Here is a 13,272-nt window from a genome sequence, read left to right on the forward strand (position 1 = left end):
CTTACCTGGGAGCACTTCCGCTCCTGGACCGGCCCCAATCTCACCTGCCTGTTCCCCTCCTGCAGCAACAGAACCCCGCTGTGAAATCTCTGGGGACCCCACATTTGCTGTGGTAGCCCCCACCCCACACACTGGTCCTCCCCCTGCAGCACCCTGCTCTCTGCTTATCCCTGCAGAGGGCAACAGATCCCAGCTCACAGGCTGGTTACTTGTAGAGGCATTGTCACACCTTTCTCTGACCCCCTCCCCTGTCACAGCTGCAGCTGAGTGTGTGTCTATGGTGTCTATGCAAGCAGAAATATCAGAGTTCACTCCCTCCTCCCTTACATCATTCATAGATAACACATTAACATTGTTAGGAGTCATGTCAGTACGGGCTGAAGGTTCAGCCCTTGGTTGGGGCCCAAACTGGGAGGTTATCTGCCCCAAATCTGTCCCAAGTAGCACGTTTGCGGGGATCCGATCAGTTACCCCCACCTCCCTCACCCCTCGCCCTGCGCCCCAGTCCACATAAATGTCAGCAACAGGCAGCGCCGGGTCAGTGCCTCCAATCCCGGAGACAGCGAGGGTTTTTCCAGGGATCAAGTCTTGGGGGGACACCATCTCAGGCCGCACCAGAGTCACCTCCGAGGCGCTGTCTCGCAGTCCTATGGTCACAGACCGGCCGACGGTGACAGGTTGGAAGCTGTCCAGGGACCTACCACCACCCCCACCCACACAATACACCTTGGGCGGCCCTTGGGACGGGGACGGAGCCGGGGCCTTGGGACGCTGAGGGCACATGGCCTTGAAGTGTCCAGGTAGGTTGCACTGGTGGCACCGTCTTGGCTCTGCCACGGGCCTGGAGAGGGGAGTTGAGGGGGACACCCCCTGCAGTCTAGGGGCAGGTGGGGCAGTCGCAGAATTCATCTTACCCCCTCTCCAGGTGCTGCTGGTGGCCGCTCTCCTGGCCTCAGGGGCCCGGTTGTTGGTGTAGTCATCGGCAAGGGCAGCTGTAGCCGTGGACCCCTTTGGCTTCTGGTCTCGGATGAACTGGCGGAGATCCTCAGGGCAGTTCCACAAGAGCTGCTCCGTGATGAACAAGTCCAGGATCTCCGGTCCGGTGGAAAGCTGCAGGCCTTGGGTCCAGTGGTCGGCAGCTCGGGCAAGTGCCCGCCGGTGGTCAGCCCAGGAGTCCTTTGGTCCCTTCTGTAGGCTCCGGAACTTCTTGCGGTAGGACTCTGGAGTGAGGTTGTACTGTTGGATCAGGGCCCGCTTGATGGTGTCGTAGCCCTGATCTGCCTCAGCAGGCAAGTCCCCAAGGACATCCAGGGCCTTACCCCTTAAACGGGGGGTCAGGTATTTGGCCCACTGGTCCTTGTTCAGATGGTGCTGCAAGCAAGTCCGTTCAAAAGCAGTCAGGAAAGAGTCCAAGTCTCCATCCTTCTCCAGCACTGGGAAGTCCTCAACACGGACCTTTGGAAGTTTGGTGTTTTGAAGGTCACATGTGGCTGATGAGGGCCGGAGCTGAGCTAGCTGCAGCTGGTAGTCACGGTCTGCCTGTCGCTCTCGCTCTCGCTCTTCACGCGCTGCCTGCCGCTCTCGCTCCGCAGCCTCACGCTCTGCGTGCCGCTCTGCCCTGCGCTCTGCCAGGAGTTCCTTGTAGCCCTTCTGGTCTCCAGCCTGGAGAAGGGCCATAGCCATTTGAAGAAGGCTATCCGAGCCTCCCAGGCTCGGTGGAATGGCACGTGGTGATCTGCGGCACGCTGCGGAGCCTGGTGATTCACTGTCCCTTCCAGAGCGGAGGGCTGGCATCTGGCTCGTTGAGGAACCTTGGGTGAGCTCCTCCTCATCTTGTCCAGCAGTGCCAGGTTGCGCAATGTCCTCGGCAGAACGGTTTTCTGGCGTCGAGCTCCTGGAGGACTCGTGGGCAACCTCCTCATTGCTGTCCACAGCACCGTCCTCCCTCTCTTCGGCTCCTACCTTAGCATTGGCCAGTTGCATAGCTCTGCTCCTGGTGCCATCAGCCATTCTTGCAGACTTTTGGTCACTGACACAGAACTGACACCTGATGCCTCCACACACCTTACAGTATCTGCACTCTGACACTCTAGTGTTGAGCTAGTCTGAAGACCCCAGCAGCCACAGCTGCTGCAGGCAGTCTTTAGTGTCTGGGAGTATGGGTCTCACACTCACACACACTATTATCTCGATCCCACCGCTATGCCACCAATATGTCACAAACCACCGGGGGGGTCACTCAGAAATCCCCCGCGCTGGCTACCAGTACGTCACAATCGGGGGGTAACAAGTGGGGGTCACCCCTCCTTTATACCTCCCGACCGACAGACAGAGCACGTGACGCGCTCTCTAGCGCCCCTCTTATAGTCAGGCCAATTATGGAATTGCCCGACCATAAGCAAGGAGGCCGCTATACTACTTATGCCGATTATTGAAGGGTCCCCGGTGAGAGTAAGGTATATATTCCCCCGACCTCCGCGGGCGGAATATATAAAATCTCCCCGAATCTCACTGGCCTCCCCACAATAATCCTTGGCACAATTCGCTGCCACCAACCGATTTACGGTAACTATTAGCCGAACACACAGACGTGGGATTCAAGATCGAGATAACAGAACAGCCCAAGATTAATTATATAATTTAATCAGCCTAAAGCACACTAGAAACTACAATATATACAATAGGGAATCTACAGAATATACATATGTCAGAGTACAGTTACAATCAAAGCATGGGTTACAAACAGGCATACACAGTTCCAGCAGTTACCTTGTTGCGTCTGGCCACAGGGGGGCGCTGTAGACCAGGTTTCCAGGAACTCCCTCACAGGTCTTTCCCAACCAGGCCCCCGAGCAGAAGAACACTGGAAAATGGCCGAAGTAGGGTTATCAACCTGGGCAATCCAGGTCCCCTCCTACCTTAGTGACCTCACAGGGAAGCACTGCTCCACCCCTGGCTGGAGTTATGGACAAAATCCACAACATGGAATATGGCCATAACTTGGCCTGGGAGCGTCGTAGGCGGACGCCAATGCTCTCATTGTGACAGTTATGAATTTAGCTACAGAACGAGGGGACTCATGACCTGTCTGCCAGTTCCCCATTGGCTGATATCACGCCTGGGGCATTTCCCAATGTCCTGCTCCCATAAAAAGGGGGTGCCGGCATCGTCCACATGCGGAGACACCATTTTTATGGTTGCCATATTTATCGGAAATATGGCTTGCGAGATATGAACCATTTTTTACTGGAGTCGTTCTGTCTGGCTATTTCCATAGCCTTGCTAACTAGCTAGCAGCCCCCACTACAGGGTCACGGCAGGGAGTCATCCTGTGTCCATTGTCCTAAAGCCACCTAATTTCCATATCACAGGACATGGCCATGGAATTTGTTGCTAAACCAGTTGTGTGAAGGAAAGGGGGGGTGACACCAGGAGAGGGCTTCCTGACATACTTGAATATCATGATTTATCGTCATATCTCCGGATTTACCTCACACCATCTATCCATTATCTATTTATTTATCTATCTATATGTCTATCCATCTATCTATCTATCCATTATCTATCTATCCATTATCTATCTATCCATTATCTATCTATTTATCTCTCTATCTATTTATATCAGAAGCAAATTACCTTTTTTTTTCTCAATGTGCATTGAATGCATTAAAACACATGTACCAACCCGCGGAAAAAGCGTATCAAATCCGCACCAAATCCGCAACAAAACGCATGCGGATTTCGGTGCTTTTTTTTGCATTTTTTTCTGCGGGTGCAGAAATGTCGCAGGCGGGGAGGACGCCGCCGCTGCTGCGCGCTCGGTGGCTTGAGTGGTGGGCCGGATCCGGGGACTCGAGCGGCGCTCCTCGCCCGTGAGTGAAAGGGGTGGTTGGTTTAGGAGATTTAGTCCGTGACACCACCCACGGGTCGTGGTGAAGATGGGTACCACCGCTGCTGGTGACGGGGATCCCGGGAGCGATGGTAGGGAGCAGCTGGGATGTTGTTTTCCCCCTCCGTGGGTAGGGGTCGGTGGTCCCGGGGCCCGGTGATGTGACGGGGAGGCAGGGTTGGTGAGGTGCAGGGTTGCAGGGACAGCACGGCGCAGTGCCAGATGGCACAGGGGTACTCACTCAGTAAGAGATGCACAAAGTCCTCGGTAAACCAAACGGCTGGATGGACGGGTCCTGCAGCCGGCTGCAGTGTCCCTCCCCGGACAGGTGATGGCAGCTGTCTTTCCCTGCACCTTGATGTTCTTGTTTGACTACTATGGATCCCCAATGGTAATCCGCTCCCCAGTGTATGGATGCCGGAGGAGCCTGTTTGCCCGCAGGCGCTAGCCCTTGGGTCTCTAGCCTTAGGCGGTAGCTGTATACCCTCACGGTGTGGGCGGTTGCCTTCTATCGGGTCTTTGGTTGTTAGGAAACCCCTGGGGTTCCGGTCACATTCGGATTTGACTATTGTCGGCGGCTCCAAGCCTGGTTGGGGTCCGATGGCCCTGCCTGTATGTACTGGCTTCACTTCGCTCCCCGGTCGGTACCGGCGGGCCAACGCCCGACCCTGGTCCTACGGTTCTGCGTTGCTTCACCACTCCTGCAGACAGCCATCACCGACTGCCAACCTTGCTGTCAGTGCCTGGGCCACAAACCCAGACACCCAAGTGCTTGCTCCTCTCACTTCAAACTCCTCAACTCTTTCTGACACTTTTCCTGCCTCCAGGCCTGTGAACTCCTCAGTGGGTGGGGCCAACCGCTTGGCTCCACCCCACCTGGTGTGGACATCAGACTCTGGAGAGAGGCAACAAGGGTTTTGTGTTTGGCTGGTGTCCCTGTCTAATGGGGGTGGGGGTGTTTGTGTGTTATCTGTGACGACCTGGCTAGTCTAGGGCGCCACAGAAATCTTTCAAAAAAACTTGCGGAATTTTCTTAAGAAAATTCCATTTTCTAGTGCGCACAGGGCCTCAGCGCTGTGTATTTAAGCTGTCCTAACTCCTTCAGCTATGTAGCCCGGCCATTGCCCCAAAACCTGGAATAGCAGAGAAAGTTGAGGCCAGGGCTTGAACTCTCTCTGCTGCTCATCAGTGCAAGAGGCACTTGCTAGGAGGCATATATCTCTCATCTACCTCACTACGTCACACACTCCTTACAAATGGTAACAAAATTTATTTTGAGGTACTCCTCTGCACCTCTTTCTTAGTGTATTGGAATGCCTCTTTCAAATTTTTGCCAGTCCTTGCACATAGTGCATAAGATTTACCAGTCTATGAGTTCCACTCTTTACAAATGGGAGAATTTTATTTTCTGAGGCCCCCCCTCTATGTCTCTTCACTTGCGTATTGGAGTACACCCTTCTAATTTTTGTAAGCTTTTGCGCATAGTATGTGCCGCCCCTGCAGCAGTCGGTCTGCTTGGATCCGAGGTTTGCTGTGGCTCGAGGGTCCCCAGACCAGGGGCTCAGCGGCCACGCAATTTAAAAGGGGGGGAGGTATTTACAAAGGGACAGTTCGTGACGCCACCCGTGATTCGCGGTAAGGGGAGTACCGCCGCTGCCGATGTAGGGGAGGCCCCAGGACTCTGGAGGATGGTTTTGTGAATGGTGCAGGGTGTTGCACAGGCTGGCTGGGCAGGCAGGATGCAGAGAGGGTAGTGTACTCACTCAGGTCGTGCGGATGTTGATGCGACCAATAAGCAGACTCTGACACAGAAGTAAACCAAGTCTCTGGGTATCACTGCCGCTTTGGGGAGCCTGGCTGGGTGTCTGTCCCCACTGGTATTGCTTAGTGGTCCGGAGCCTGCCTCCATGCACAATTGTGTAGATGTTCCTAGATGACCCTTCGGCCTGAAGCTGTCAGAGTCCCGCTTCCTATATTTATATAGTGGAGCTGTGCTCTCGATGGCTGACACTTGGGATTTCAGTGTGTTGCATAAGCTGGAAAACCCTATCCCCCTCGTTGTGTTGATGCCTTTGATCTCTGAGCTCTTGGGGAAAGTTCATAAAGAGACTATCCTCCACAGGTTAATTATCAGGTTGCGTGAAGCTACCAATCCGCTTACTGGATGTTCTGGTGCCAACCATTCTCCAAAACTAAGTCAGTACACCCTTTCCAATACCCTGCGACCGGGTCTCCGACTCCTCTGGTCCCAGAACACCGTCTGCGACCCAACCAAGGTCACACAGGGAGCTACAACTCCCTCAGCTCCTTACTCTTTGAGGGCGACTACTGAACTCCAGGGAGCTGCTACTCCCAGCTCCTCACTCTCTGGGAGCTACTGCTGAACTGACTATGTCTCTCCAACCAGTCTGCCTGACTCCTAGGCGGGTGGCCCTTTTCCAGCTAGACCAACCCACTGGTATGTCTGACAGGGTGTGGTGTGAGGTGTGGTTAGGATTTGAGTGCTGATGGAAGCAATACCAGTGTGCAGGAACCCAGAATTATGGAGGGTGGGTTCTGCACTAGGAGAAAGAAGAGTGCAGTTCCCTGTGACACCCTGATAGAGTCAGGGGCGTCACAAGTACATATGCTTTACTTTGCAGGTAGAAATGGCCTCCTTATCTTTTGGGCCCCTGTGCGTCACAGATTGCACCAATGATATGTCCGCGGTATTAAAGTATCTCAGTAAACCTGCGTTTTTTAAATGAATGAAAAGACCTAAAAGACATCTCTTGTACCCCAGGATGGGTTGGAGAAGTTTCCCCCACTTGGTTAAGGAGTGGACTTTTCATTCACAAATGTCTTTCAGGAGATAAATTAACCCCCAGTGGCCACCTGATGCCCTGAGGCAGCACAGGAGGACCTGCCACCCACCTTAGCTGAAAAATTAGTAAAAACATTCACCAAGTTGGAGTTACTAGGGAGACACACACCAAGTACAACAGAGGCAAGGAAAGACTATCAAAGGTCTGCAACAGTTTCATTAGACCCTCCCAGTGCAAAGGCCCTGATGTAGCGGGTACTCTGACAAGGAGGTTAAAGTTTATGAAGATTGTGAAGAAGTACCTAGCCAACCATATAAGCATCCACCGTGATTCCTCTATGCCGCACAACTATAGGGGACACATGGCCTGACTTGTTCTTCTATGCCTTTGTGGTGCTGGCCTCCCCTAGTGTTTTGTCAGAATGGGTTTTTAGTGCCAGTAGGGGCTTAATAACTAATCAACTGAAAATGTTGACAGGCTAACTGTTCTCAAAATGAACAAAGGCTTGATTGGCCCCGACTTCTCAACCTCTGACAAGGTGGGCAAAGTTTATGAAGATGGTGGAGTACCTAGCCGACTGGACCAGCGTCTTCCATGATTTCTCTGTGCCATACAATTATTGGGTATTCAAGCTGGACACATGGCATAAACTGTCCCTCTACTCCTTGGAGATGCTGGACTGCCCTGATCCTAGCGTTTTGTCAGAGCAAGTTTTTAGTGCCCCGATAGAATACTAACCGATATGCGCATCCACCTGTCAATGGAAAATGCTGACAGGCTGATTCTTTTAAAAATGAACAAGGCCTAGATTGGCCCAGACTTCACAAACCCACTGAATGACAGCAGAGGAACATAAAGCCAATTAAAATAATCCTTTTTTTCTGGTGTATTCCCATGCACCCCTTCAAGAGTATACGGTTTTCTTCTTTTTCATGTTATCCTCCTCGAGCATAGCAACAGGGTCATGATGCGACCCTTGCTCTTATATTTTCTAGGTTGTGTAGGGTCTGTGATTGCAAGCAGTCAGACGGTGTCACACAGGTTAGAGATGCATATGACTGCAACCAATCATAGACGCCAGGACTGTCGGTGGGCGGGAAAGCAGTGAATATGCATGAAGGTAAATGGGCAGAACTGGAAGAAGAGTGAGCGGCCTGGAAGCAGTTACAGCCGTGCTGGAGACTCAGTGAGTATAGCGCACTTGCTTTATTGTTGTTTTTCCTTTATTTATTTTTTTTATTTATTTCACGAGTTGCTGGACCTCGATTAGCCGGAGTTCCCTGAGAACTCTGGGCCCGGATCCGGCACCTGGATCCTTTTGAAACCGCACAGATCCGGACTTTTACTGTCCGGATCCACCCATCACTACTTGTGACGTTGTTTCTGACTTCTGACCAGTCATACATTACTGTCACAAGATGATGACGCAAGACCGGAGTGGCGTCAATAAACGGTGAAGATGCTGGAAGGTGAGTATGTGACAGGGGGCTTACATTTAAAACACAAATCCAGAGCTGAAAGAAAAAGCGCTGGAGTGGTGCTGTAAAATTAACAGCCAGATTCAATAGGAGTTCAGCAGAAAAGCAATAACAGGAAAACCTCACATAAAATATATGAAGCCGTGCTGTCAGCACCGCAGTCAGTTTCAGGGAAGAGATGAGGTTGTTCACTTGCTTGAGTATTTTGAATACTCTCGAGACATCCTCAAGGTCATTGAGAAGAAGCCTCAATGATTACAACCTTATTTATAACATTAACAACATTAAGCGACATTAGAAACATGAGATTTGAGCCAAGCAGGCTAATGTTGACAAATTGCAGGTTTGTATTGCTACAAAAGACAAGAAGTTTGTAACTCTTTTCTGTGTTTTGTAACTCTTCTTAGCTTTTAACAGGTATAAATTAGTTGCTATACAGAAATGAGAGTCCTAAAATTTGATTGTGAATCAAAATATTTGCACTAGGCCAGAAGTGGTAACCATAATTACATGGCAGCTAATGACTGCAATGAGCATTGTGTCCAAAGACCTTTGAATAGGTAGATACAGACCAGCGATCAGCCGATTGCTGGGGGCCCCACACATCTGGTAAATCCCCGATTTTTGAGGAAAGCCCCTGCCACCTAGGATGTAGTAATATAAAACATGGATTTCTCAAGTACATAACACTGGATCTCCCTTTCAACTAATAAGCAAGTCCTGAGTAATGATATTTACCGATTCCTTACATGGTTAGAAATGGTCTTTTGAAGGAACTTAGAGCTTTTTTGATACTTATGAGGCTGCTTACTAAGCAATGTATTTCCATACTTATTAAAGAGGTATAACAGCAATCATAGCGGTATTGCCATTGGCATAATGGATATTAGGGGGAATTTATTAAGACATGTGTTTTTTAGACATGCTGGCACATGCCCCCTAAATTTGGCACATCCCTTGCTGAGAAAACTCTTGAAAGTAAAATGTACATCAGCCAACATTACAGTAACTTTGCACTACTATATACGCCCCTTTTCAGCGTAAATTATAGATTTGTCATACCAGGTGGGATCCTGCCCTACACCTCCGCTCCAGTCACTTAAAAATACATTGCTGTGAATGGCAGGAGAATTAAAAAAAAAAGTAGCAAATTATGGCATGTGTCATAATTTGCACCTTTTGTACTCCAGGATGTTGTGACTCAATAATGAGCATTGGGATTATCATGCGTCAATCTGTCTGTGGCTGTGGAAATGTGGCCAGTATGAGAGATAATGTAGTATAATAGGGAGCAGCCCGGCCAACAAATTGTGAACAGGCATTTCACAGCTGAAGGAAGTCTACAGGTCAATCTGAGCCTGATCTAAAAGAAAAACGTATGATCCCAACCAGAGAACGTAACATATGAGCCGTTGGATATTTTTATTTTTAGATATTTATTCTTTGATTGCCCATGATCAGTAGTATTAGTCCAGTATAAATTGGCTATAATTGATCATGGTACGGTTGAAGTATTTATATTTATTGGTATTCTATACATAATTCTAATTTGGAAGGTGACGTGAATGTTTTATTATTTTTTATATAGTTTTAAAGGAAACCACTGGCAGCAATATTAAGAGCCTGGCTACATGATTACAAACAGGTATGTTTTTCTTAAGATCCAACTACAGTCATGGCCAAAGGTTTTGAGAATGACACCAAAATTATATTTTCACATGATCTGTAGCCCTCTGGTTTTTAATTGTGTTTGTCTGATGTTCACATCACATACAGAAATATAATTGCAATCATATTATGAGTACCAAAAGGTTATATTGACAGTTAGAATGAGTTAATGCAGCAAGTCAATATTTGCAGTGTTGACCCTTCTTCTTCAGGACCTCTGCAATTCTCCCTGGCATGCTCTCAATCAACTTCTGGAGCAAATCCTGACTGATAGCTGTCCATTCTTGCATAAGCAATGCTTGCATTTTGCCAGAATTTGTTGGTTTTTGTTTGTCCACCGTCTCTTGATGATTGCCCACAAGTTCTCAATGGGATTAAGATCTGGGGAGTTTCCAGGCCATGGACCCAAAATCTCTATGTTTTGTTCCATGAGCCGTTTAGTGATCACCTTTGCTTTATGGCAAGGTGCTCCATCATGCTGGAAAAGGCATTGTTGGGCGCCAAACTGCTCTTGGACAGTTGGGAGAAGTTGCTCTTGGAGGACATTCTGGTACCATTCTTTATTCATGGCTGTGTTTTTAGGCAACACTGTGAGTGAGCCGATTCCTTTGGCTGAGAAGCAACCCCACACATGAATCATTTCAGGATGCTTAACAGTTGGCATGAGACAAGACTGGTGGTAGCGCTCACCTCTTCTTCTCCTAATAAGCTGTTTTCCAGATGTCCCAAACAATCGAAAAGGGGATTCATCTGAGAAAATTACTTTACCCCAGTCCTCAGCAGTCCACTCCCTGTACCTTTTGCAGAATATAAGTCGGTCCCTGATGTTTTTTCTGGAGAGAAGTGGCTTCTTTGCTGCCCTCCTTGAAACCAGGCCTTGCTCAAGCAGTCTCCGCCTCACAGTGCGTGCAGAAGCACTCACACCAGTCTGCTGCTATTGCTGAGCTAGCTCGGCACTGCTGGTAGTCCGATCCCGCAGCTGAAACAGTTTTAAGATACGGTCCTGGCGTTTGCTGGTCCTTCTTGGGTGCCCTGGAGCCTTTTTGGCAACAATGGAAGCTCTGTCCTTGAAGTTCTTGATGATGCGATAGATTGTTGACTGAGGAGCAATCTTTGTAGCTGCGATACTCTTCCCTGTTAGGCCATTTTTGTGCAGAGCAATGATGGATGTACGTGTTTCTTTAGAGATAACCATGGTTAACTGAAGAGAAACAATGATACCAAGCACCAGCCTCCTTTTAAAGTGTCCAGTGGTGTCATTCTTACTTAATCATGACTGATTGATCGCCAGCCCTGTCCTCATCAACACCCACACCTGTGTTAATGGAACAATCACTAAAACAATGTTAGCTGCTCCTTTTAAGGCAGGAATGCAATGATGTTGAAATGTGTTTTGGGGGTTGAAGTTCATTTACTTAGCCAATATTGACTTTGCAAGTAATTGCTGTTAAGCTGATCACTCTTTATGACATTCTGGAGTATATGCAAATTGCCATTAGAAAAACTTAAGCAGTAGACTTTGTAAAAATTAATATTTGTAGCATTCTCAAAACTTTTGGCCATGACTGTAGAGGTTAATAGGGAGAGACAAGACTTTTCTGGTGCCGCTCCTGGCTGCCTCTTCCCAACAGTGCTGCTGGTGATTGACTGGTCTCTTCCTCTTATGCACATAATATCAATGTCATTACCTGTCAGTCATCAAGATTGACATTGGTAAGAGCAGGGCCGGATCCTTAAAGTATATTTAAGTTTCATAGAAGAGTGCAATTGTGCATCTAGGACTTGATTCATACTGCTCACATGCTGGGCAGCATGAATCAATGACTGACAGGTTGTCTTTAATTTGCAAATGAAAAATGACAGCACAGGTGAAATGTCCAGTGTTCTTTATTCTGTCATAATGTGACGTTTTGACCTGTTCAGGTTTTTCTCAAGGTTACCTTTAATTGGGAGACAAATAAGTAAGCCATGAAGATTAAAGACACTTTCAACACTTTCATCTTTATACATTTTGAGGCTCATATGTATCAAGTGTTGGGTTTGCAAATGTCAGAACTTAGTATTTAAAAATGGCGCATCTGCTCGTACTTTTTAGATAAAAAGTTTAATCTCGTTTAACTATTTAAGACACAAGTTCAAACAAAAGCACAAATTAGTGTTACTGTAAAGTAGACAAAAGCGTACAACAGGTAATGGATTGTATATAACATCACTGACATTGCCTCACAAACAACTATTTCTAAAATAAATCATGTTATCATATACCTATCATAGAAATATATGTTAGATGCTTACTACTACTGGTTGCATAAGGAGTATAAATACTAACTGTTGCCCCTGTACTATCATCTGAGACAACCTGCTTTTTAGAATTGCTTGTTCTATCCCACAGACAATAGCCAGTATGAATGACACTATAAAAAGACCTGTGCACTCCCAGATCTGTAGAGTCTAGTGTCAGAGCCGAGTCTAATCTATATCAGAGCTAACCTGTGTACAAGAGCCAGCAACATAAAAAGAAATATGAACCCTGCCAAGCTTAGAAGCCGTACAGAAAATCAGTTCAAAGCTCACGAGGAACAAGAAATGGATAATTTAGGAAAAAGGGCTTGGGATAACCCAGCCTATGATGGTTCTCCATCTCCAAAGATCAAAGCCATATACAACCCCAAAACTGTTTTGGAAAACCCATATGACAGTATGGACAATTTGGGAGACCCACCACCTTATCAGGAAGAAAAGGATCGTATGAGGGGCAACATATGCTCACAATGCTGTGCCCACATCGTCCGGGGGATTAGAGGTAGGTGGGTTAAGATTCCTACTAACTTTGAAAAGTGAATGGTCATACGTAATTTCTTGCAATTTCATTTTACAACCATTACATTTATATTAGGTGCTCAACTAATAATTTAAGATTATCTAGAATTGTTTATGAATTTGTAGTAAGAATGGCAAAGAATCAAGGGGAAAAGATCCTAAAAGAATTATCACTGCTTAGTGAATGTTAAAATTTCTGCCAAGGTACGTGTCTGGTAGTGTGGTATATAAGAAAGATTTACATAGACTGACTGATATTCCATTACTAGAGCAGAACATTATATATATATATATATATGTATATATATATATATATACATATATATATATATATATATATATATATATATATACAGTGTATGGATATAGATATATCTATATATATATATATATATATATATATATATGTGTGTATGTATATATACCATGTGTGTGTGTGTGTATATATATGTATATATATATATATATATATATAAAACAAAATTTGTACTATGCATTCTGCCGATAGTTATCTGATAGAAAGAGTTAATCTGAAACTTTTATGTACTATTATATGGGATTTATGTCCCTCAACAGATGCACATTTTTGGTTAACATATATTTTATCCAATCC

At 47.0% G+C, this 13,272-nt stretch overlaps 1 protein-coding gene across 1 annotated transcript in view; it reads left to right on the forward strand.

Moving 5' to 3' along the window:
- The first annotated feature begins 12,279 nt into the window (after window positions 1-12,279).
- PKD2L1 (polycystin 2 like 1, transient receptor potential cation channel) overlaps window positions 12,280-13,272 on the forward strand; it is a 100,661-nt gene continuing 99,668 nt past the window's right edge. Inside the window, exon 1 of the mRNA XM_075348789.1 lies at window positions 12,280-12,642. Coding sequence (XP_075204904.1) covers window positions 12,363-12,642 — 280 coding nt within the window. The 5' untranslated portion in view covers window positions 12,280-12,362. The remainder of the gene's footprint in view (window positions 12,643-13,272) is intronic.

Source organism: Anomaloglossus baeobatrachus, chromosome 5 (assembly GCF_048569485.1).
Source record: "Anomaloglossus baeobatrachus isolate aAnoBae1 chromosome 5, aAnoBae1.hap1, whole genome shotgun sequence".
Classification (NCBI taxonomy): domain Eukaryota; kingdom Metazoa; phylum Chordata; class Amphibia; order Anura; family Aromobatidae; genus Anomaloglossus; species Anomaloglossus baeobatrachus.